Here is a 26,510-nt window from a genome sequence, read left to right as displayed (position 1 = left end):
CTACGTATTTGATGTTATTGGGGTGTCTAAAGAGGTCCCTGACAAGTACAAACTGACTGACCAGAGAGCAGCGGGTTTAAGGGCTTTCCGCTTGTACTTCTATATTTCCCATCACACCGCAAAATTATGGACGGAATAAATTGTCTGTTTGTCAAATTACAGAGATTGACCAATCTGACTCAAAATTTAGGACAGTAATATAGACATGTAGAAATGTTGACTCAGGATGGGGGCTCTGTCTCGGGTAATCAGCCCAGCCGATTCAGAACCCCCAAAATGATTTAAATGAAGGAAGTGGAGTGAAGGGAAGCACTCTTGAAGAGTAGCTGGATGAAATCGAAAGCAGTCCGTCCGTTACTGAGACGAGGGTTAATTCTGGTACATTTGAATAGTGTTTTAGCGTTTGTGGTCGTCGACGGAAGCAGATGGAGAATAAGATGCAAGAGTGATAGGATTGGACGAGCAGTCGATAGAACTGGATTTAAGGTGGAGTCTCCTTGCTCCGGAGTGGAGAGTGAAATGTTTGCATGGATTTAGGAGTTGACGAGCTGCGGGTAGCAAAGAAGTCAATATGAGCGATGAATGAGGGAACTTAATTGAGATGAATGAGATTGAGAATGAGAGGAATGAAAGATATGAGGGTAGTAGTATTGAGGAGTAGGAATTGAAGCGATCCCAGAGCGTCGGATTTGGGACGGTGAATCGAGAGTAGGAGTTGGTCAATTACGGTGACTCGAGTATGAGCAATGCAGAAGACGGATTGATAGAGGGGAATAGACTGAGTATTATGAGTTGCGCATAGTAAGATATCCCTTATTGCCGAGTCCCAATGAACGTTGTTTAATCTTGCTTTAAATTGAGTTGTACAACCTGGCTCCCGCCACCAGCGGGAGCTGAAAGGTCGCGCTGCGGCCCGTGGAGCAATGGTGACGTCATCGGCTGCGCGCCTCCGGACGGACGTGGAACCAGGAAGTGAGGCTGACGAAAACATGGATATTTATTGACGTAGCGTCTGAAAGAAATGTCCACCGGCTTCGGCCCGGTGCGCCCGCTGCGGTACGGTCTCTGGTGTCCACCTGAGTGGAGACGTGCGCCTGGGCGCAGCACACGGAGCGACGCACGGAGCGCTCCGGCAGGCGCGGGAGCCGTGCCCCGCTCCGGAAGCTCGGATAGCGCTCGGTTAAAATGAGGGGCAGAGAGCGAGAAGGAGCGCGTGGGTCCAGGCCGTTGCTGTGGAGTGGAGGTCGGTGTTCTGTGTGGACGCCCGGAGGTGACATGGAGTGTCCCGGAGGTGGGGTCCGTGAGAGACGCAGGTGCGGAGGAGCTGATGGTGTTTGGAGCTGTGGAATCGCGCTGGGTGAGTCCTCGGGGGAACTGACCGACTGAATGTTTCAGACTGAATTGCTCAGATCGGGAACGGATCAGAATCTGAGGAAATGGCTCATGGTTGGTTTGAATGAACGCGCTGTACTGTAGTGTCTCTCTGTCGAGAGAGCAGAGACGACAAGAGATGCTGGGATTGGCCTCTGCATATATAGGCCTTCTGGGTGATAAGAGGCGTGGTTAAAGAGTGGAGGTGTGGTTGCTGGGGAAGTAAGAGGTTGAGGCGTGGTCCTGCTCCCGAATCTAAGTTAGCGATAACATCTCCAACTACACTTTATTTGGCGCTCAGACCCCGGTGGAAGGCGTAGCGATCATGGGCACTCCATGATCTGATTGAATTAGATACCTTCCCCCCGGAGCCTGGAGACTGGTGGTGGTAGATGTGGAGAGAAGGTAGAGAGAATGATTAGGATGCAGAGGAGGAGGAGGGGAGGTGGTGGGTCGCAGTACGGTTTGATGCGGCCGAACCATCTGCCTGAGGGCTTAAATGCGACCGCCTGTGCGCTGATTGGGAGCGGGGAGGAGCGACTTGAGAGCAATGATTGGGGATGAGGCGCAGGTGCGGGGGCCATGATGCAGACGTCCCCTGTCCTTCCACCCTCCTTCTTGGCCGGGAAAAACTTCATAACCTCTTTGGGATAAGCGCAGAAACCTGGAAGAGTTCATGGTGAAGTGAGGGATCTGACTCCCTCAGACGGATAGGCGGACGCCCACTTGAGTGCGATGATGGAGCTGGGGAGAGGGGTCCTTCCATGGTGGCCGACGCAGATTTAAGTTAGGTCTTCCTGGTGAATTTACGCAGGCTTCATATTACATGGGTAAGAAACAAATGTCAAACCTTCAGGTGGCTATAGATCTGTCCTGGTTGTAATTGAAATTGTAGACCAAGGCATATTTTAAGTCATCTGGAGGTCAGAGATATTGATCAAGCTTTGGAACAAAAACATTTGCTTGGTTTCGACATTTGACAGTAAACAGATCAGCACCTGATTATTTGAAACTAGTTTTCCAAGATTCTTTTCATTGCATGCACTTTTCCACTCCGCCTCACAAAGAATATTTGTTGTTGTGCTGCTTAGAGTTTTTATTTGTGTATTTTCTTTTTAATTTTTTGGTGTATGTCAAATTTTGTTTACATTCATTTATATTTTGCTAATTTGTGTGCAACTATATTTTGTTTTTGTTACTTAGAACATTTTTTTGCTGTATTAACAATCTATAGTAATTTAGTAATTTCTATAGGTTTACTGTCATTTGGTTTAGTCCATGGAGCGACTGGAGGGTTATACGTATAAGCAGCACATAATATACACACATTATTCTGAATTACAACACTGAATAAAGCCTACAAAATAAAGCTTCTCATATAAATATAATATCCACAGATTATTAAAACATCTTACTGCGTTTAAGACAGAGAATCGCTGCACCACGTAGTTATTGTCCCTCCCTGGAGTCTCGGCCTCTATGGTCAGAGTCACGTCGCTGCCGGACCGGGTGTTGAGCGGAGCGGAGAGCGTCACTGTCCCGTTTGTGCTGTTCCCGCTCTCGATCACTAAAGTGGTCGGGAAGGTCATTGTGAAACCGCGATTGTTGGTGGCTCTGATGGTGATGTTTACTCCTACTTCACTGGTTGATATTGTGAAAGGCACGACAAAGGGGGTCCCTGGGGTCAAAAGGCTGCCCGCGGTGGCCTAGGAAATACAAACAAACATTACATTTTATTGAGTTTTTCTGCCGAGTGCCATTTTACACACACTAAATATAGACAAACTATAGGGGAACTGAGAAAATGCTACAAACAAGACCTAAACAAGATCAGGGTTAAACGTAGACCGGGACCAATGAAAGCCGAACACTGAAATCGAGAATAACCAGGGTTTGGTGAGGTCAATATCAACAAAATATTATTATTCTGATAATAATAAAACAATTTCATTAAATCTATCATGCTTAATGTGCCAGTAAATATGATGAAAAGACTGCAGAAATACTAAAATTTTGCATCTAAAAAACGTTTTAATTTTGTTATATTATTGTTTATATTATTAGTATTATTGGTTTTATTCAACGTATTCTTATTGATTATATTATTAGTATTATTGATTATATTCACAATATTTCAATTTTGTATATTAAAATAAAATAATCATCATTTTGTGTGCTTGTAGACTTGCTATGCTATGTCACTAACCTCTGCTAATGATGAACCATGACTAAATCAAATCTAATATGGAGCCAAACAGGTCAAGTCTAAGTCTAGAGCTCAGCCAAGGCCATTAAAATAAAATACCTACAGTAATGGTGAGATTGGAGGCTGTGAAGGAGGTCGGGGACTGTCGCTGGAAAACAGACGAGCCTTCTTTGCCTTTCACCTGCACCTCAAACTGTCCCGATGGGAGCGAGGCAAACTGGACCAGGAAGCTTTCCCCTTGAGCCTGTACGACTCCAGCGACTGCGTTTGACCTCTGCGACTCCACTAAAGACACGGCTGACACTGTCGCAGAGTCAGTCCCAGTAAGGGTCACCATAAGGTACCCCTCAACACCTATAAACAGTCAAATACAGAATCAAGTCTTACGATTAACAACAAGGCTCACAGCATCTTATAGCTATCAGGTCTAAACCTCAAGACTCACCGCTTCAGAACTGCTTTTAATCCTTAAATTGACACTCGCTACTCCTTCTATTCCTTTACTGTTTTTTGTTGATTTGTGGTTTTAAATGGTCTGTTTTTATTACTGTTGTGTTATGTAAAGTGGCTTTGAGTGACTTGAAAAGCGCTGTATATATAAAATGTATTATTATTAGAATATGGCAAGCGCTAGAATGGTTTAGTTTAGTCTATTTAATGAGACATGGACAATAAACATTAAACATTGACAGAAGAGATCCATTTCACTTTAAAAAAACACATAAAAAACATTCCAGGAAATGGTACTACAATGACCAGACCATCATAAAAGTTCTGTGACATCATTCACATCCAGTCCACTCAGCCGCTTAAAACATTGTTCACATCAAACCAAATCCTTCACTCTTCACATGAAACAGTCCCTCTCCAGAGCTCGCACACTCACACACTTCAAACTGTTCTATATTCAGAATAAACCAGGTCTTAACCAGCACTATTAAAACTAAATATTATGTCTAATTTTACGCACCAACTTTAGGACGTGTTTCAAGAGTGTCGAATCCACCAAAAGGACCTTCAGAAGCTTCAACAAAGTCCACCAGGAAGTCAATGGGACTTTGACCTACATAAAGCATAGAATGTCTGGTTAGAGATGTACTTTTTCCAACAAAGTCCGTCAACAATACATGTGCACTTCTACAGTAGACAATTAATGGTACTGGGACTTTGTGTACTGTGCTTTGACCAGTACTTCCTCTTAATAAACATCATAATAAACAACGCACTATAATGAATACGTCCGACTTCATGAGAGTCTTGATATTAAACTAACTGTAAGTGCTGACCTATGACCTTCAGGGTGTAGGGGTTTGTTGAGGACAGTTTCAGTTTCCATTCTCCTGTCTGGACATTGAGCCTCAGTGTCTGGAAGTTTCCCACCATCACTGAGGAACTGACTAGCGACCCGGACGTGCTGCTCTGAGTCGCCCCTGGAAACATAAAACATCAAACAAAACTCAAATAACCACTAAGATCTCAGTGAACATCATCAACACATTACACGTTTTAATTTGACATTTCACTCACTGTTTTCATTACATTTCTGATGGATTCAAGCTAAGCATATGTTTACAATACTGGACTTAAATTGTCATATTGCGTTTGGCTCGAGATGTGAAATAAACTTGTGTCATGGTCACCGTCTGGTCTGGTGATGTATAGTCTTGTCTTGTTTTACTCACGGTGTTTCTGTCTCTGCTCTTCTCACTTCCCCTCCCTTCTTGTTGTCCTCTCTGGTTACCGCCCCCATGTCTCTCAAGCTCATCACAGGCTCTCCTCACCTGTGCGTGGGTTCACAGCTGTATCTTTTTGTAAATCACTGGGTGTAGTATTTTAGGTGTTTGTTTCCTCTGCCTCAGTGCGAGATTGTCTGCGTTGCCCTGTTCTGCCCCAGCTATCGAGCGTTTGATATTTGATTTGTGACTTCTGATTTTTGCCTAACCCTCGTGATCCTGTTTGCTGCTATCGACCTTGGACCGTCCTGAGTATTCCTTCCGCCTTTCCTCTGACTAAGCTGAATGCCTGTGTACCGAACCTGGAACGGATTTGTGACTACGCCTCTCGCCTGCTCTCTGACACCGCTGGACAGGACCCTCCCTTGTCGTTCAGACCTTACCAATGCCTTTGTACATTTCTCAGCTCTGTTCTATTAAAACCTGTTACAATCATCACCTGTTTCCAGCTCTGTAATTGGCTCCGTTCTGCCGTTCGTGACAAAAAGTTGCAATACTGTTGTAAATATCATACAAAGCTGTGGGTTCGAATGAGTTTTGATGCGTGACTCGCCTGACGGGCTGGTGAGTGTGAAGCCGATGCTGCTGCCTGTCATGTACACAATAACTTTGGTCATGGTTTTATCCACGATGAAAAGAAAGGTCTCCGTCACTCCAGGACTGCGGGCGGTTTGCAGGAGCGTCACCTGAAGCAGACATTTGAAACACAAGATGATTTCTGAAATTACATCATGACGACATCAGTAAAGTCATGACAGTGACTTATGAGCAGTTTAGTCTTTTGTTGCTTACATTAATGCCACATTATGTCACTTTTCTGATGGAGGATCAGTCACCTGTCTTTTCAACATGTCAATCTCCATGGAGATAAGCAGGTCAGATCTGTGGAGAGGCGTGCCCGTTCACAGTACCAAGGCATGTTTTTTTTTAGCACAAAAAGCATTTAGCATTTTTTAGCACAAAAAGTGGAAACACAGAACATTCCAAAGCAAGAAACATCTCCATGGAAACAAGCATGTGACTGGCTCTCCACAGATAAGTTACAGTACATAGCCCACCTTTAATTAGGCCTGTCACAATATAGACTTATTGTTTATTAAGTCAAAGATGGAGCAATATTTTTAGGGGTTTAATATACATCGCCAGTACGTTTTCTTTACAATAGCGGGAAAACTGGGCAATTAGACTAATTAATAATGCTGGAAATATTGAGCACACCAATCCTCTAATAATGTTTTTTGATATTGTGGAATATCAAATACTACAAAACATGTATAATGTCAGACAAACATCATTACCGGACCATTTAGTAAAAATGTTTTGTGAAAGAGACGATAGCTAAAACTTTGATTTGAAATTTAAAAACGTCAAACAATATAACAGATAAGATTTAATGGAGTAAAACTATGGAACAAGCTCAGGCATAAGTTATGTTACAGCACAAAATGTAATCAAATGAATCTCTAAATATATGAGGACTGATGGAAACCTCCTGCACTGTGGTCTTTTGTACTGATTAATTATAAATGCATCTATCTACATGTTATTTTTGTAGTAGAAAGACACTAAAAAACTAAGAGCATAAGCGTTTCATTCTGCATACATATATTTTATTTTAACAACAGTGTACATTTAAAAGGAGTTTACTGGGTGTATCCTGCTTTTGCATTATTGTTCTAGTGACTTAAAGTAGTAAAAATATATCATGATGTTGTCTTTAGCGATGTTTTGCACTTGAAATGTTTTTGTAATTGTGGCAGTTCGGGGTTGTGCCAAAATTCGCCATCCAGTAGGTGGCGCGAAAGCGAATAAAAGCGCCTCGTCTTCTTCTTCTCTCTCACTGCGGCTCGTGCATTTCCGGTCCTGTGTACGCCCTGTCCTCGCTGCGCCAGAGACCAACCGCGACACTCGGCTGTCGACTGCCATAAGACAACAACGTGCACTTGGATGCCAACTGCCATAAAAAACAACAACGACAACAGTTTGGATATTACGGCAACATAGAGGAACGCCTCGGTCCGTATGACGGGGAAGAAGAAGAGGAAGCGTGACCTGGTCGGTGACGATATGAACAGCGGGGAGGACCCCCCTGGAGCCACTGATCCTGTGCAGCGTAGGGCGTCTTCTTGCTCGTCTATGGAGGGCTCTCTCAGTGAGGAGCAGGGCGAGGGGGTTGCAGATGTCGGGGATGTGAGTTCAGAGTGTAAGGTGTTCATAAAGCTTGCGCAGGATAATGCGTCCTTTAAGGGGTGGGATCCGATGGCGTTGACAAGGAGCCTGACTGTAGCTGTGGGAGTGGTCAAGCATGCAAGTGTCCTTAGGGATGGCTCGCTGCTGGTCGTGTGCAAGGACGTGGCTCAGCAAAGGAAGGCGATTGAAGCTAAGTGTCTGGGGGGGAAGGACATTCTTGTGTCTGATGCTGTAAGAGGCACGGTTAGGGGAGTTATAGTAGGCGTCCCTACGACGACATCTGTGGATGACATAAAGGAGAATTTGACTGGAGCTAAGGTGGTGGATGCTAGGCGGTTGAAGATGACCCGGGATGGGGTAAGGTGTGACAGCCTGTCGATAATGATTAGATTTGAAGGTGGGATCCTGCCTCGTGTGGTGTGCGTTGGGTACATGCGCTATGGCGTACGCCCATATGTTCTGCCGCCCCTGCGTTGCTTCAAGTGCCAGCGCTTTGGGCATATTGCAGCGGTCTGTAGAGGGAAGCAGAAGTGTGGTAAATGTGCAGGAGACCACGAGTATGGGAAGTGTGACGACGGAGCAAAACTCAAGTGCTGTAACTGTGGGGGAGAGCATAGCTCTGCCTACGGGGGATGCGTGTTCAGCAAGAGGGCTGCTGAGGTGCAAAAAGTTAGGGCCTCTCAAGGCATATCCTATGCGGATGCGGTCAAGAAGGTGTCTGGTAGTCAGGTGACGGTGGATGCAGTGGGGGCTGCCAGTGCTGCTGGTGTCCTAGGCGACAGGGGAGGGGGCAGCGTTGCCCGCGGCCAGGGGGAGGTCCTCACTGGGATGCCTGTGAGTGTGGCTTCCACGGGCAGAGGCCCTGTGGGTGCGGAGGATGTACTGGTTGTGAAGAGGAAAGATTTCTTCCTCTTTATAGTGGAAGTGATTAACTGTACTGGGCAAACCAAGAAGAGATCCGAAAAGACTAAGATCATCGCTAAGGCTGCAGGGAAGTACTTTGGAGCTGGGGGCCCCGAGTGGACGGAGATAGAGGATGCGCTGCGGGAGGGCGCCCTGCCCCATTCTGGCAGTGGGAGTGGGGGGGCTCCCGATGCGCCGTCAGGTTCCGGGGGCTCATAATGGCGGTGGTTGTCTTGCAATGGAATGCGCGTAGTCTTCGTGCTAATGGCCAGGAATTTAAGCATTTTGTCTCTACCTTGTTGAACAAGCCTCACATTATGTGCGTGCAGGAGACTTGGTTACGACCTAGGTGGGGTTTTGGGATACAAGGGTATGTGTGTGTTAGGAATGATAGGGAGCAGGGTAGAGGCGGAGGTGTGGCTGTGTTTGTCCGAGATGACCTAAATTACGTTGTTGTCAGTGTGAGTAAAGCGCCGGAGGCCCTGGCGGTGAGGGTCTGGCTGGGTGGTGAAGCTGTTACTGTGGTTAACCTTTATAATCCGTGTGGTGAGTTAACGTTAGAGTCCTTGCATAGTATCGGTAAGGATGTTCGGGGAAAGGCCGTGTGGTGTGGGGATTTTAATGCGCATAGCGCTTTGTGGGGCGGTAGTGGTACCGATAGGTATGGGCAGGTGGTAGAGGGTTTTATCAATCAAAGGGAGTTGGTTTGTCTGAATGATGGGGGTGGGACCCGCTATGATATGGGGACCGGTGCGGAAAGTGCAATAGATCTTACACTTGTGTCCAAGGAGTTAGCTGGTGTTTGTAGTTGGGAGGTTCTTGGTAATCTTTCTTTTGGTAGCGATCACTATCTAGTCCGCACCGTGATTGGCTTTGGGAGCTGTGTGGTCAGGGGGACGAGGATCCAGAGGTGGCAGTTGGCAAGGGCGAACTGGGGGGCTTTCCTGAGGAAAGCTGATGATGGTTCTAGGGTTCTGCAGGAAGGAGGATTGACTCAGGTGGATGATCTCAATAGTGCAATTGTCTCGCTCATCACGCAGTCAGCGGTAGGCACGATTCCTAAGAGTGGTGGTAGTGGACATAGGAAGCGGGTGCCGTGGTGGACTGAAGCATGTGGTCATGCTGTTAGGGCGAGAAATGCGGCGTTTCGCCGGCTAAGGGTTGCCCACACTGAGGGTGCCCTCATTGACTACAAGAGGGCCCGCGCTGTTGTGCGGAAAACTGTGAGAACGGCCAAGAGTGCCTATTGGAGGCGGTATTGTTCCAAAATTGGGAGAGAAACGCGTCTCGGGGATGTTTGGGGGATGATTAAGCGGATGCATGGGGTTGAGCGCCGTCATGGGACCCCGGTCCTAATACTGAATGGTGTTGAAGCAGTCAGCGACGTTGACAGAGCTGAACTGTTGGCCAGCACCTTTGTGTCGGTGCACAGCTCTGACAATCTCTCACCTGCGGAAAGGCACTACAGGGAGAGTACTTTGGCCCAGAATTCTGAGCTGATTGGGCACCAGCCTTCGACTCAAGATGACCTTGACCTTCCGTTTAGTTTGTTTGAGCTAAGGAGAGCACTTTCTAAGGCGAAACAGACAGCCCCGGGTAGAGATGAGGTGTGCTATGACATGCTCTCTCATTTGACTGATGACACGCTTGGGCTAGTCCTGGGTCTTTTCAACCGTGTTTTGGATTCAGGTTGTGTTCCATCTGCGTGGAAACAGTCTACGGTGGTGCCGGTTCTGAAGCCGGGTAGGCCAGCGTCTGACCCTTCAAGTTATAGGCCGATTGCCTTGACGTCGCAGCTCGGGAAAACGATGGAACGCATGGTTACCGAGCGGTTGGATTACTTCTTGGAGAGTCGGGGTTTGCTTCCTGCGCACCAGAGTGGTTTCCGTAGGGGCAGGAACACCATGGATTCCGTGTTGTGTTTGGAATCTGATATCCAGCTGGCCAGGGCTCAGAAAGAAAAGGTTATTGCGGTGCTCTTTGATGTGGAGAAGGCGTACGATATGGTTTGGAAGGATGGGCTCCTCATTAAGCTGCGGAAGTGTGGTGTGAAGGGTAAACTGTTTAACTGGGTCCGGAGCTTTCTGTCTGGCCGGCGTATCCAAACCAGAGTGGGCGCTGCTTACTCTGGGGTCTATGAGGTAGAGAATGGGATCCCGCAGGGGAGTGTGTGTAGCCCTATCTTGTTCAATGTCATGATTAAGGACATCTTTGACGACGTGGATGGGTCTGTTGGGAGGAGCCTTTATGCTGATGATGGTGCTCTATGGGTGAGAGGGAGGAATCTCCGGTTTTACGAGGCGAAACTGCAAAGGGCAATACAGCAGGTGGAGCAGTGGACCCTGAAGTGGGGATTTAAACTGTCCGTACGGAAGTCTCAAGTGATCTGTTTCTTCAATGGGCATAGGGACGTCTCCCTTCGACTGCATGGGCAGGTGCTTGAACAGGTCAGGGAGGTGAGGTTCTTGGGGGTCACCTTTGACGAGAGGCTTAGTTGGCGTCAGCACATTGATGAGGTCAGTGGTAAATGCAAAAGGGTGAATAACTTGCTTCGTTGTCTATCCGGCCAGGACTGGGGGGCCAGCAGAAGGTCGCTCCTGGGTATTTATCGGGCCGTCATGAGGGCGGCTATTGATTATGGCTGTATAGCCTACATGTCTGCGGCTGAGACTAACTTAAAGAAGCTTGATGTGGAGCAAGCCCAGGCCTTGCGCATCTGCTGTAGGGCTTTTAGGACCTCCCCTGTCTCGGCGCTGCAGGTTGAGTTGGGGGAATTGCCGTTACGGCTCCGGAGGCTAGAACTTCTGTTAGCTTACTGGGTGAATGTGCAAGGTCATACGAGCTCTCACCCGGTGAGGGACTTTCTCAGGGTTGATGGGGGGCAGAGTGAGGCTGGCGGTATGGTTTTCAGCCAGGTAGGAAATGCGAAGGCGCGGCTTGCGGGGGTTGGTGATCTGCGTGTGAGCCCGTTGGTGGCTTTGTCTGCTATAGCTCCGTGGAAGTTTGTCCCGGCTCCTGTTGATGTTAGCTTGCATGGCAAGCTTAGAGGAGTCGCTGGGAGGGCACCGCAGTTTGCCGTTCAAGCGATCATCGATAAGCACTCAGGTGATGTGTTTATTTATACCGACGGGTCTAGGGATCCTGAGAGTGGGCGTACTGGCGCCGCTTATTTTGTGCCTGACCTGGGGCTAGCGGTCAAGAAGAGGTTGACAGATCGCCTTTCTGTTTTCACGTCGGAACTTATAGCGATACGGTTGGCGTTGGAATGGGCAGAATCTGCTTTGCAGTGTTGCGGCATTGTGGTGGCCTCTGACAGCCTTTCTGCATTGCAAAGCATTAAATCTGGGAAATCGGATTGCAGACAGGATGTGTTGAATGGCATCTTCTGTCTGATGCTCTCCCTGTCCAGGAAGGATGTGAGGGTTTCCTTCATTTGGGTCCCTGCGCATGTGGGGGTGGATGGTAACGAAATGGCTGATGCACTGGCTAAACGTTCCCTTTGGCGGCCATCAATTGATGTAGCGGTTGAGTTGGGCAAGTCTGAAATTAAGCCCGTTATCAAGAGTCATGTGGTCGGCCTTTGGCAGGAATTTTGGAGCCACTGTGTTACTGGACGGCATCTCTATCACATACAGGGTAGTGTGGGTCCTTGCGGGTCTATGGGCAGGAACGCGTGGGAGGAAAGGGCCTTCGCCCGCATGAGGATTGGCCATACTGGACTCAATTGGTCACTGAGTAGGATAGGCAAACATCCGACCGGTCTGTGTGGTCACTGTCGGGTGCCAGAGACTGTCGAGCATGTGCTGATTTGCTGTGAGGCTTATGATAGGGAAAGGGCCGGGTTGGCCTTGTGGTTTCGGAATAATGGGCGGGAGTTCAATCTGCGGAACGTTCTGGCGATCCAGTCACAGGGTTTGTGTCAGGCTGTGGTTGCTTACTTACGTAGCACAGGGCTGGGTAAACGTTTATAGAGGTGGGGGGTGTTGGAGACTGAGCCGAGGATGAGGAGCAAGAGGATGTTCTAACGCGCTTGGACTTCGTGGACCTAGAAACGCCAAAGTGATGGAAGAAGGACTTCTAACCGAACGTCAAAGAGGGCGAGGAAGGTGAAGAAGAGTCTCCCTGGAATAAAGCCGGTTGGTCTCTGACACAACAACTATTCTAGTCACAAAAACACATCATGACCTCATGGGCTTTGTACGCCAAAGCAATGGGAGGAGTACTTTTACGGACTACGACAGAGTCTGAGGACTACGAAACGTCTGAGGATTAAAGTCTGGCGGTAATGCAACACTCGGATGCCAACCGCCATAAAACAACAACAACAACAACAACTGAGGACTACGAAACGTCTGAGGAATAAAGTCTGGCGGTAATGCAACACTCGGATGCCAACCGCCATAAAACAACAACAACAACAACAACAAGTACTATTCACTCCGCCGTGTGGCTTAGCCCCGTCACGCACTGCTTCATCGCGCTCGTTGTCCATCGCTTTGGTGGCTGGCACATCTTGAGAAGCCGGGGTCAGCCGGTCAGCCATCACCCGTCAAGGGTGCGCGTTAACGAGCCGCTACAGAAAGTAGGTGCTGCCTTACAACGGAGTATAAGGGCCAAAATAAAAAATGCGGGGCACTACGAGAATAAAGTCATCAATTAATTACTTTTTTCTCGTTAATTAACGATAATAATGTCATTAATTAAATACTTTATTCTCGTTAAATAACGAGAAAAATCTCATAATTTAAAGAGAATAAAGTCAGATACGCAGTTCACTTTCAGCGCCATGTTACGGGCTCCCCCCAGTGTTACATAATGGTACAGTCCAGTAACAGCTCTGTTTTGTATGAACTGTGTATAAAGCTATGAAGCCGATCTGCACTGAGTCTGATGCATCTGTCTTGAGTCTTCATTACACAAACACGCCACCGCCAGGACGCAAATGGCGCTTGGTTAAAAGTGAATACAAAAGCCCACAATAGATGTCGATCTTTATGATGCGGGCCTTTTAGACATCACAAACAATCATTTCCCCGGTGCAGTGTTCCCATGTCAGGTTCTGGACCTGTAAAATTACGCACTCCGGTGTTGGTGCTCGCGTGTGTTGGAGCTCATGCCATGATGTATGGATGATGTATGGATGATGTATGGATAATGTATGGATGATGCGTGTGCGTAAAACTTGTCGCTTTTTGGCTGTGCCAAACACGATCCGGGCGTCAGGAGGAGCTGAGAGGAAGCGCAGACGGATGTTTGTGTTCTGTGTGTTTTACTGAGTTTGTCTAAGGGATCACAAAAGGTTAGAATCCGGGCATAAAACTTAAGTGCACACAATGAGCGCGTGAGAATAGTGACTGTGCGCAAAGTGCCCACGTAGAGAAACAACTTAGAGGAGCAGAGAACGTGTGAATATAACAGCGAGGCTGCTCCTCCTGTCTGAGGGCGGCTGTGGCGCGGAGCACGCCTGCTGTTTGAGCCCATGTTGCACTACGGCTACAACATGGAGAAAGTAAAGCGTTTATCCAACTGTCAGTGAATGATGCGTAACAGGAAAGGTGCTGCTAAACGCAGTGCCTTGTCTTGTAATTAACACACACGTAAGACATCGTTTTAAAGGCCAGGAAACACTTTAACATCTATTTCAGGCTTTTATGTAGTTCTAAACTGTCAACTCATCCAAGCCCGTTCTTGTGCGTCCTGACCGTGGTGCTGAAAGTGAACTGATCACGTCACTTTCAATCGGCCCCTAAACTACGACTTTTTTTCTCATTAATTAATTACTTTTTTCTCGTTATTTAATGACTTTTAGTGAGTTTATTGTCGTTAATTTACGACTTTTTTCTGACTTCAACGTTTTTCTCAATAATTAACGTATTTTTTCTCATTAATTAAGGACATTATTCTCGTAGTGCAGCGCATTTTTATTTTTTTGGTTGGCCCTTATACTCCGTCGTACTGCCTCGGTACGGAGAATGACAATTATGTGTGTTTGAGCTAATTCTACCCTCTTGTATTCAGGCTTCGGGGTTGAGCCATCGGCCCGTCGCTGCCTTGTCTTTACTCCTTTACTGCATTGCCTCTTTTCATTGTTGTCACTGTGTCCGTTCTGTGTGCTCCCTGCCCTGTACCGTGGGCCGGTGTCATGTGTGGACATCAACGCTAAAAAGATTCTAACTCAAAGGACTTGTGTGTGTTACATCTACCACAAAAGTTAATATATATTTATAATAAATCAATGTAGTTTAACTGAATGGCCTCCTTTTTAATCAATGGAATGAACCTGTGCGCCTTTTTAAATGTTTTTAAAATGGTCCTGGGCCCATTAATGTCCAGGTGGCGTTGTTGGTCTTTTAAAATGTGTATTAGAAAGCGTCTTCAGCGGCGCCTCACCACTCGTCACGCCACATAATCATGCCACACTTGATAATTAAAAAAAAAGGTATGCAGTGTCGCACAGTTTTCAGGACTGAAGTTGCTAATACCCCCCCTGTGCCCCCCACTGTCAAATGGCCGGTGTGGTCCGTTTCCCCCTCTCACCATAGAGTTGATGGAGGCCTCTGTGATGATGGTGGTGGCGGTCAGCAGCTCGCGTTTGGAGACCACTATGGCCTCTCCCCCTGAGGCCTGGGCCAGGTCTTTGTACGGCTGAATGTCCACGGGCGCGATTCGATTCTGATTGCGATTGGTGGAGGGCGAGTCTGTGATCAGGAAGTTCACCTTAACAGAAATGATAAAAATAAAACAAAAACATGTTCAAAATCTCTTATAATGTTTATTCATAACTCTTACATTGTCAAGGAGCAGTCATTTACACAAAAGGTCTTACTATGGGTTTCAAAATAGTACTTAAATGTATAGCCTTTTTGTTAATAATGTGTCATCTTTTCCCATTTAAGTAGTTTTTGTATGAATACAAATATTAAAAAAATGTGTGTACTTAATAAATTCAGCTTATACAATTTGATATAATGCATTACAATCTAACAAATAGATTGTCAGAACAATTTTATTGGGAAATTTAAAGGCAGCGCAAGATATTTTGGATAATAGCTTAAAGTTTGAAGAATTAACCTCATCTTTATTCTTTTGATAAATAGCACAAAGCCTCATTAAACACAACGTTGAAATCAAAATGAGCGACTAAACATTTCCATCCTCACCACCGTCTGCGTCCTCTCTATAAGTGCAATCACGGTGCTTTTCAAATAAGTGTCTTTGGCTCCAGCGTCAGTGAAAAGGAAGATCTCTGAGTTGAAGGGGCCGGTGGTTAAGGCCAGCTGCACAGAGAGAGACCATGTTACGTTGCATGTTTTTAAGTTCAGAGGTAAATGTGACTTCGCTGCACCTGGAGCCCCGACAGACTCAGCTCCGGCTCGTCTCCTCCTCCGCTCGGCGACAAACCATCGATCACCGTTTTGAACACTTTGGGATCTGAAGTTTTTGTCAAAGGACCCACATCTGAAAGTGAACCACAATATCAACATGACATAATTCTAAATAAAACAATGGATACTAAATCTAAAATAACAATGCATCTGACAAGTTTGAATATGAGCTTTTAGTCATAACTAGACTATGTTAAACAGGTCCTGACTAGAACCAGGAAGTACAATAACATTAGTCCTGTTCTCAGGTCTCTGCACTGGCTTCAGGCTCAGAGAATAGACTTTAAAGCAGCTTCTTCATGGCCTAGCACCAAAGTACATCTCAGACATGTTTGTGCCATGCGAACCATCTCAGACTCTGAGGACCTCAGGGACCGGCCTCCTGCAGGTGCCAGAGTCAGGACTAAACTTGGACCGGCCTCCTGCTGGTGCCAGAGTCAGGACTAAACATGGACCGGCCTCCTGCTGGTGCCAGAGTCAGGACTAAACATGTATCAGCCTCCTGCTGGTGCCAGAGTCAGGACTAAACATGGACCGGCCTCCTGCTGGTGCCAGAGTCAGGACTAAACATGGACCGGCCTCCTGCTGGTGCCAGAGTCAGGACTAAACATGGACCGGCCTCCTGCTGGTGCCAGAGTCAGGACTAAACATGTATCAGCCTCCTGCTGGTGCCAGGGTCAGGACTAAACATGGACCGGCCTCCTGCTGGTGCCAGAGTCAGAACTAAACATAGACCGGCCTCCTGCTGGTGCCAGAGTCAGGACTAAACATAGACCGGCCTCCTGCTGGTGCCAGAGTCAGGACTAAACATGGACCAGCCTCCTGCTGGTGCCAGACTCAGGACTAAACATGGACCAGCCTCCTGCTGGTGCCAGAGTCAGGACTAAACATGGACCGGCCTCCTGCTGGTGCCAGAGTCAGGACTAAACATGGACCGGCCTCCTGCTGGTGCCAGAGTCAGGACTAAACATGGACCGGCCTCCTGCTGGTGCCAGAGTCAGGACTAAAAATGGGGAATCTCTGTTTTGTTGTTTTGTGATATGTATATGTTTTTTCCTGTTGTGTGAAGCACTTTGAATTGCCCTGTGTATGAACTGCGCTCTACAGATAAACTTGCCTTGCTTTAAGTGGTTGGAGGAAGTTGTTAAACCAACACAAGAATAATGGGCCTGGCCTTTCTTTGTTCTGTATAATCCTTTATTTACACCACGGCCCGCAGGCCACATCTGGCCCCCAGGGCCTTTCAATCAGGCCCGCCAAGCTTGTCCAAGTAATATTTAAAAAAATATATATATATATTTTTTGCCCTCAGGCATCTGTCTGCACTTGTATCCTTAATAAATATGACGTGAAATGAATTAAAAAATAGATCCAATAGCCTATATTTGACAGAAAAGTGATATTCTATTTGATATTTAATTTTTGGGATTTTTTTTTTTTTTCACACCAATGATCGCGGGCCGGCCCTCCGCTACTTGCCTGGATTTGAATATGGCCTTTGGAGGAAAATAATTGCCCACTCCTGATTTACACAGTTAAGCTCGGTTCACTTTCACTTTTGGCTTAGCGTGTAATGGTCTAGCTCAGTACCTGGGTCACGGAAAGGTACGAGGATGTACAGCGAGGGCTCGTTGTCTGTGCCCACTTCAGTGTTGATGATACTGTTAGTGACAGACTTCACCGCATCAATGTCTTCGCTCATACTTTTGGTCACGTCAATCACAAAACACAAGGCTTTACTAGAGCCTTTGGAGATTCCCATCAGCCTGAAACATGCAATATGTAGAATTTAGCCGGGTATTACAACATTGGCTTACAAATGTGTATGTTTTATTGGGCTATTGTGTGTGTGTGTGTGTGTGAGGGTGAGTGAGTGAGTGTGTGTGTGAGAGAGTGAGTGTGTTTGTGTGTGTGTGTGTGTGTGTGAGAGTGAGTGTGTGTGTGTGTGTTTGTGTGTGCGTTTGTGTGGGTGTGTGCGCGCGTTTATTTGTGTGTGCGTGTGTGTAGGTGTGTGTGTGTGTGTGTGTGTGAGCGAGTATTATATTATTAGTTTACAAATGTGTATGTTTTATTTGTGTGTGTATTCGTCATGAGGCTTAATTTAGTGTCAAGGTTAGGATTTAGTCAAAGGTTAGTCAAGTCGTAACCACGGTTAAAGGGTTTTAATGTTAGTATCAATCTCCAGGAAATGAACATCTCTGAAAACAAAGCATGTAAATCTGACATATGTGTGTGTTTTACTGAAGAAATGCTTTGTCCCCAGCGGCGCCTCTGACGTCCTCGAACAGTTGACTGGTGGCAGCGATGGCCATGTTCGCCGCCTGCGCGTGGAGGTGACCGTGACTGGCCTTAAACGAGTCTTTGTTGATGCCGCCTGTTGGCTCGAGTTTGCTGGTTTTATCCGCACCTCCTCCGTGACTGCATTTACCTGGAAACATGACGCGACAACAAATTAAACTGTATTTTTACCATGTCTGAACTGGAACAAACCAAAATATTGCTACATTGTTAATTCTAACATTCAAGTCAAAGAACACAACACACTTACTTTCCACAGTGTCTTTGCTTTAGTATCTACTGTAGGACAATGCTATATAAATGTAATCTATACTCCCACAACCCAAAGATATTGTAAAAGTATTAACAATAAAGAAGATATTAAAATAACACATATAGAGCTTTGTTTTGACACTCTAGATTCTAGAAAGAAAAAAGACTGAACTCTTTTAAAAGTGCTCTGCTTTAGTGTTCTCATTGTGTCACATGGACCAGGTCATTTTTGTCCCATGTTTTGTTCTGTTTGAAACATTGTGTTTTGATTATGTTTACACTAAACAGATAGAGAATGCATTAGAAAACAGACACGGTCTGCATGCAGGCAGTTTGTCAGGCAGGTTCATGTTTGCTCTGTCAACAGCCGACTCAGGGTAATAATAACTCAACAGCAATGTGTCTGTCAGAGAGAGAAAAATCCATCAAAAAAGGATGTGCAACTGTACACTTCAGCTAAGATGGAAGAAGGCCAAATGTTTTTCTTTGCAAATGGACACTGTCTGGAAATCAAATATTCTCCGTGCCTCTGGGTTAAATGCCTCCACCCTAATCATATTACATTTTAATATTGCTAATGCCAAACCTGCTAAGCAAGCTGACAGGGTTCATTTGAGATGCTGAGAAAACTATTGCCAAATGTATGAGTCCTTTAAGAAATATATAGTACTGTTTACTATTATCTTATATTACCTAAACTATAATGGAAACATCTAATTCTGTTTTTCAAATGAACATTCAGCATTGTTTGACCCTTTCTTATTATTGTCTTCTCTCTGAGGGCTGAGCTCCCCCAAATACACTGAAGAATGATTGTACACATTTTGAAGCAACTGAATGAATAACTGGATTCATATTTATTTTACTTAATTTAGTTTACATTCCGTATATATCAGTGTATCTATTTTACACAACAAAGAAAAATACTATTAATTTGTCACAAATAAACACAAATTAATTTTAAATATTTAACCCTTGTGATCTAAAACACTTTTACAGACAGAAAATCAATTTTACCCATAATATTTATATCTATCTGACTTAATCTATATGAAAGAATAACCTGTACAATTTATGACAATTAATGGCCCGTCAAATTAAATACTTATTCCAATAACAATGCACTGACCTGGTGGTTTTGTTGAGACGATGGGCACAAGGCTAAAGTACCCAGACGTGAGAACTTTCTCTGCAATAATATCTTCCAAAATGTTGTTTGTGCAGTCGTCTCCATCACAGTTACGACAGGTCGCTCTGGTTGGGCCTGAATAGAAAACACACAACAATATAAATATTTTGAAAGAGACAGAAATCAGTCAGTCTGTCTTATTTTAATTTGAAAGTTCTCAGATTACCTGCGATGTTCCCGATGCTGGTTTCTGACCTGATCAGATTTGCATTGGGAGCCGTGTTTGCCATTTCCACCCAGTTACTGTGACTGTAGAAGTCCTGGATTCAACAACATACCCCTTATTGTTAAACATATGTAAATACAAAACTGCTCCAATAATAGGCTTTTTTTGTTGTTGTTAAAAAGACTACTATTGGAGTAAAATCAGTTTGTATTAGGGCTGCAACAAGTTAATCACAACTAATTGATTATTGAGGTACAACTAATTTAGTAATCGAATAAATGTTTCCTGGACTATAAACAGACTCCAATACTTGCCATGTGTGAATGTTTTACGACTCGTACAAAGCAGGAAGTATATCAAAATGACACAGAACTTTTAGCGTTTTTGATCATAAACTATTTTATGTGTAATAAACTCTATCAGGACAACATCAAGCAGCGTCAAAACTTCATCCGGATCAAATTGAGTACAAATCTGATACAACTAATGCAGTGGTCCCCAAACTACGGCCCGCGGGCCACATCCAGCCTAGGGATGCGTACCGCTATGACGGACCGGATCTGGACTTCAGTTCCAAAAAAAACGAAACCCTGGTGATTCGGTTCTGGACTCATAAAAAAATATAGCACTCAAATACTATATCGTTTTTGTTCTAGAATCTAAATCATCTTAAACCTTCCATTGATCGCGAAATTCGCGCTGGAAAAGACGTAAACACTGCCATGTGCCGCTGTCAATAGCGCACACGGACCCTAATTAGTGACGCACGCGTCTTCCGGGCAGAAGTTGAAGCCGGCGAAATAAGTTTAAAGATGCGAGAGACAGCGCGGAACCGTGTATCCACATGTGAACACTGAAGTGAAGCCGGTGAGATCGCTGGCTTTATCTGAATTGTTTAAGCTGTGGCCGCCGCGTGCGATGTTGTGATGGCTAAAGGGGCGGGGTCAGCTTGGTCTTGTCTGGGTTGTGCTTTGGTCTGGGTGTAAATATGAATGAAATAACTTAAGTGTTATGTTGTGGTGTGATGTATTTGGCATTAAGTAAATACTAAGTCAAAGTAATATTGCTTAATTGCTGCATTCATTAATTGGAGTTTATATTTTGTAATAGTATTTTGTATTTGTATTCTACAGTTGTTAAATATGGTCTGGTGTTTAATGCTGCTAATATGATGTATTATTTTGATTTGTTGTGTAAAATATTTTCATATTCTACTTTTGATACTGCTAAGTTGATGCTTTATAGTCATTCTAGTTGACTTTTATGCTAGTTTTTGTAACTCTGTTATTTTACACTGACTTGATTATTTACACTGGTGTTTTGTCTGTTTGAAGGTTTTTACCTGACTTTTGATGAGTGGAAATGTATCTAAAGGCAAAACATTGTATCAGATGAAACAGCTGCTTTGACCCTTGACCCCGACTGACCCTGTCAACAATACTCAACATGCTCTTGTTCAGAAGTTGTTCCTCAAGTAAAACACATGAATGTGTGTTAGCTGTTAAGCTATAGTTTAGCTGCTAGCTAGTAGCTTGTCATTTGTAAGTTGTAACTTCTGTTAAAAACTGTGAATAAACCAGACAAGTTGAGTTTATTTCAATCTGCAGTAAAGCCTTGTGTTTGATAGTCGTCCTTGTTCAAGTGTCTTCAACTTAATTTAGCCAAGTAGCTTGTGTTATGCTGTTATAACATTATGCAAATATGGCATGGATTCAGGTCCGGACTCATTAGGTCCAGACCTGAACCTAAACCTCTGGATTCGAATCCGTACTTGAACCTGAACGTGGGTTTAGGTCTGCATCCCTAATCCAGCCCGCTGGCCCTTTCAATCCGGCCCGCCAAGCTTGTCCAAGTTATATTAATTAATTAATTATTTTTTTCTTTTTCTTTTTTTGCCGTAGGCTTTATTAGACAGTAGATGGAATGAGAAAGAAAGGAAGGGGAATGATGAGAGATAAAAGAGGACATGCAGCAAATGTCGGAGTCAAACTCATTCGTTCATTTTACCTTTCGCCTGTAATGCCCACATTTACCCAAGAGATGGCACTGTTCCCTGTAAGCGGCGCCTGCGCACTGCGCACTGCTCACACAGAAGATCTATGGCGCGCAGAAAATAAGTCACCACAAACGGCCACTGGGGCCAATCAAGCAGGAAGCGCAAGTGTTTGACACACTGTAGATCTTGTGGACAGAAGAAGCACTGTCCAGGGGACACGTTGTGTTCTCTACATTTTTAGTTTCAAAACGCTGTGTGTTTTATTACAATCAGAATCATATTCACTGAAAAATTTGTCTTATTAGTCCCGCAGCGCAGAGCGGACCGCGGCGGCCCGGGGCGCAGCGCGGACCGCGGGCACGTTCATTAGACACTGGCGTGTCACTATTGTGTAAATGAGACTTTCTTGGCCAGACCTGACTCACGAGTCAAAAAACACATGAGCATCATTATCTGGACCATATTTATGAGTAAATATCTCATGTTACAACGTAACGCGCTCAGGAGCAGATGATCCAGATGTGAAGACACAGGTAAATCAGCTCACACAGAGTCTTCAAGGACAGAGGGGACAGAGGGGACAGAGCGGACAGAGGGGACAGAGGGGACAGAGCGGACAGAGCGGACAGAGGGGACAGAGGGGACAGAGCGGACAGAGCGGACAGAGGGGACAGAGCGGACAGAGGGGACAGAGGGGACAGAGCGGACAGAGGGGACAGAGGGGACAGAGCGGACAGAGGGGACAGAGCGGACAGAGGGGACAGAGGGGACAGAGGGGACAGAGCGGACAGAGCGGACAGAGCGGACAGAGGGGACAGAGGGGACAGAGCGGACAGAGGGGACAGAGGGGACAGAGCGGACAGAGGGGACAGAGCGGACAGAGGGGACAGAGGGGACAGAGGGGACAGAGGGGACAGAGCGGACAGAGGGGACAGAGCGGACAGAGGGGACAGAGCGGACAGAAGGGACAGAGGGGACAGAAGGGACAGAGCGGACAGAGGGGACAGAGCGGACAGAGCGGACAGAGGGGACAGAGCGGACAGAAGGGACAGAGGGGACAGAAGGGACAGAGGGGACAGAGCGGACAGCTGTGATTTGTTCTAAAGCGGGTCTTAAGCAGGACTAAAGCGGACCGCGGGTGCGCCGCGTGCGCCACGAGACTTCCGGTTTAAAAGACACATCACTACTGCGTTTATTGTAAATATCTCATGTTACAACTTAGGAACCTGCGGTTTATGACAGGTGCGGTTTATGACAGGTGCGGCCCTGTGCGACCATGAGCATAAAGTCACAGCACGAAGCAAACGAAGCATCAGCCACTGGAGAAGTGAGAAGGACAGGCGTGCAAAACATTTAACATTAAAGTGAAAATGTTTGCATATTCTGGTGACATTTATTAAGATTTTTTATTTATGGATATTAATCATTCCATGCTGTTACTACTAGATCATTTATGGGTAGAAGAAATGCTAATAAAAAACGGTCCAACACTCTTAAACTTAACGACTTTTATGCTTCACTGAAGGAAACAAAACCTCCGGAGGACGTACAGAAGATGCTGGTCTTGTTCTGCTCGACCTGCATATGAGAGACATTCAGTGTCATGAACATGAACAAAGCCCGTCACAGATCCAGCTCCACTGACCAACACCAAAGGATCGATCCTGAGAATTGCCACAGCAAAACTTACACCAGACTTTGATGCACTGGCAAAACAAGGAGATCAACAACACTGTTCCCACTGAAATTGAAGGTCAATTTTCCTGCTGTGTTTATTCAACTGAAATGTAATGAAATTAATCATTATTTAATGCATTTGGAAAACAATTTGTACATTGAGCCTTGCATTTGTTTGCTTTGTTACAAGTTACAGGTCAAATCTTGTGTGTAATTTATAATAATTAGTTAGTTCACTCAAACACACCATCCATAATTTCCTGGCTCGGCCCCTCGGTCAAATTTTAGAACCCAATGTGGCCCTCAAGTCAAACAGTTTGGGGACCACTGGATTAATGGAAAGAATAACCACTAGACTTAGCTAAATCATTGTTATTTGCCGCCCAAATATGTATGTATAGATTATAATCAAAAATGTATTTTACTGAAAGGGCATGATTTTCTCGGTTATCTATGGTCTGGAAAAGTTAAAGCGAATAGAAATATCTATTTTAAATGTAGAAATCTAATAATAGCCAAGTAGCTTAGTCAAAATCAACAATATATATATATTAGTTATTAATTGAAAAAATCTCAATTCCCATCATTCTTTTACAAGTTACCTGCAGTGGATGTAAAATCTCCCCAAGCTGTTGCCTGGCTGCGTCATAGTTTTCCTCTTTGTTGCTGGCTTTGACCGACTGGATCCCCTCGACGATGATCGCTCTTCCTCCGGCGAACATCTCGTCGTCGAAGTGAAAGCTGGCGTTCAGGGCGTGTCTGATGTCCACCCGGATGTTTCTGTAGGTGACCAGATAAATGGCCAGACGGAAAGACTTGGACGACTGAGTAGCTTTGCAGGCTGACGTCACAGACTTAAAAGTGTAGGGTTTTGACTGTAGGAAAGGAGCAAATAGAAGCAAATGAAATGGTATTCAAACAATACAACATAATCAATTTGACAAGAAAAAATCAAGGGGATTTGCAAGTGATGAACATTTTAGACAAATCAGCCTATTTTATATAATATTGTTGCAAGACTTTTCCCTAGTTCTCCATTTAAATGATCAGAATTCCGGATTAATTACCAGGCAAATTAAATGGTATTTGTCTGCGTTTGGTTCCCGGTAATTTCAACTGAGCAATCTTTTCTGTGCAAACACATTTTGCCACTAAATTTGCAATATTTGTATTTATTGAGTCAGTTTTATCTAAAAAAAAAATTCAATGAGCAAAGAAAATAAAACACAATATGACTAATGATGCGATGCCGTGACAGAACGAAGAGAAAAGGGTATAAAATATTGTATAAGTAGGCGATAAGAAAATGTGTGGGAAAAAAGAAATGAATGAATTACTAACAATTCAAAAATATGCAAATACTACAAGCAGGGCAGCTTCAGGCAGGGTTTTTGCCCCTTTATTGTAGAACTACAATCTTGTCTAAAAATGTTCAAATGACAATCAAATAATGTTCAAAAGGCTACAATTAAACACCACATTAGGATTTATGAATCACTAAAGAAGGTCCTGACCAAGCCACGGTCAAGATCTGGAGACGGGTCCTCAACTGCTCCAAGGGTCAAATGCAGAGGACCTTAACGTGAACCTGAATAGAGGGGAGTGGGTCGTGTTTTCAGGCTCTAAAGACCATATCATGTGAAGACCTCAGCTCCCACTCAGCCCTTCTTAGAAAAAGCTCTGGTGACGTAATGTGACACTTCAACCCAATTGTAGGCTTCAAACTTACGGGAAACGTAAAGTCAGTCCCCTCGGTTTGAGCCAGAGCGCGGCAGGCGTGCACCGTGGCGTTTAAGAGGGCCATCTTCGTGATTTCCGGGTGGCTGAGGGAGTCGCTCGGCAGGATCCCAAAGCCCTCAGCTCCAGGACTCCAGAGCAAAGCGAGAGACAATGCTCCACAAAGGAATGCAGCCATTTCGCCGTCGCTCTATCTGTCTGTTCAAGAGACTTGCATAGCATTACAACACCCTTTATTGTTTAAAATCGAGTTCTATGACAGACTTTCAACTATTTTTGCTCATTATTGTGTTAAAGGTGGCATTATTCGAAACAAAACCGGGTGAGTATATGAAAGACTAAGAATAATATGGCAATTTTGAGCTCCTTTTAAATCCGAGACACAAATATGATGAGGTGCAACAGTTGAGAATCTTCTGTTTTGTTACTATCTCCAATAGACTTGCAGTATATATAGACCCCTGCCCTCCGTCTGAAATAATGACATGCTTAAAAGTGGATGTCATGAGTTCATTAGGAGGGTATGAACACAACCAGGTAAAAGTGCCTGGATTTTGGTGTTTGCCCGACAACTCGATTCTATGCACGTCTGTAATTTAGGCATGGAGAAAGCAACAGAAACATGATAACAAATCACAAACATTGCATTTAAAAGGCAACAAACTACTTTACACAATACATGCCACTTAAAAGCAAGTACATTTTTCATTACATTTAAGCAGTAGTAAATATCTATGGGGCTTCACTGTACCAGCAGGTGTCTTGTCGGTGTCCAGCAGTGAAATAATAAATAGCTCTGAGCATGGGCTTTCCACCATAAGGGTGGAGCCACACTGGACTCGGTCTACCTGTTTTCTTAGAAAGGATCACATTACTCAGATAATGGACTGACATAGACATTTGTTACATTTAAATTATGAAAACATGTGAGTTAATTTAATAATATACCGGTGCATCTGTTTCTGTTTGGATTCTATTTAGTCTCCAAATATATTATCGACTTTATGTGTCATGTTTGCCTCTCTTCTGTGTCTATTCTTTCACTCATGCATGCAAAGAAATATGCCACATAAATTAGAAGAATTAGAAAGTCTTTTTTAGTTAAAGGCGCAATGGACGATTTTTCAGCGATTTGAGAACGCAGGCGGAAGTGCGCATGCGCACTCCCCCGTGCGGACTGATACAACACACACGTGCGTTTGTTTATTAGCGCAACGGATCGAATTGCATCTCTCGTCTCTCGTCTCCCGTAGATTTCCGTCTTCTTCTGAGTCAGCTCGAACTGTCTTTCTCCGTCTTCATTTTGTCCCGTACACTGAGGGAACTATATTATGATAAATCAATGCGCTTAGACACGCGGAAATGTGGGGACGAGCCTGACGCGGCTGCAGGTGAGCGATAGGTGCG

The 26,510-nt window shown here is 45.0% G+C and overlaps 1 protein-coding gene across 1 annotated transcript in view; it reads right to left on the bottom strand.

Annotated features, from left to right (window-relative positions):
* The window catches only part of LOC140360565 (von Willebrand factor A domain-containing protein 7-like), a 31,526-nt gene extending 5,655 nt beyond the window's left edge, over positions 1-25,871 (bottom strand). Inside the window, exons 1-15 of the mRNA XM_072445816.1 lie at positions 25,855-25,871; positions 25,096-25,301; positions 23,969-24,241; positions 19,694-19,787; positions 19,468-19,602; positions 18,030-18,216; positions 17,379-17,554; positions 15,749-15,861; positions 15,564-15,680; positions 14,941-15,120; positions 5,864-5,996; positions 4,864-5,007; positions 4,548-4,640; positions 3,681-3,931; positions 2,787-3,077 (exon numbers count right to left, since the gene is read on the bottom strand). Coding sequence (XP_072301917.1) covers positions 2,787-3,077; positions 3,681-3,931; positions 4,548-4,640; positions 4,864-5,007; positions 5,864-5,996; positions 14,941-15,120; positions 15,564-15,680; positions 15,749-15,861; positions 17,379-17,554; positions 18,030-18,216; positions 19,468-19,602; positions 19,694-19,787; positions 23,969-24,241; positions 25,096-25,281 — 2,373 coding nt within the window. The 5' untranslated portion in view covers positions 25,282-25,301; positions 25,855-25,871. The remainder of the gene's footprint in view (positions 1-2,786; positions 3,078-3,680; positions 3,932-4,547; positions 4,641-4,863; positions 5,008-5,863; positions 5,997-14,940; positions 15,121-15,563; positions 15,681-15,748; positions 15,862-17,378; positions 17,555-18,029; positions 18,217-19,467; positions 19,603-19,693; positions 19,788-23,968; positions 24,242-25,095; positions 25,302-25,854) is intronic.
* Positions 25,872-26,510: the final 639 nt, after the last annotated feature.

This window comes from Eucyclogobius newberryi, unplaced genomic scaffold, assembly GCF_026437365.1.
Source record: "Eucyclogobius newberryi isolate DKJ021-1_F unplaced genomic scaffold, fEucNew1.0.hap1 SCAF_15, whole genome shotgun sequence".
Taxonomy (NCBI): Eukaryota; Metazoa; Chordata; class Actinopteri; order Gobiiformes; family Gobiidae; genus Eucyclogobius; species Eucyclogobius newberryi.
The sequence above is the reverse complement of the archived record's forward strand: the minus strand, read 5'-3'. Positions and strand labels throughout refer to the sequence as shown.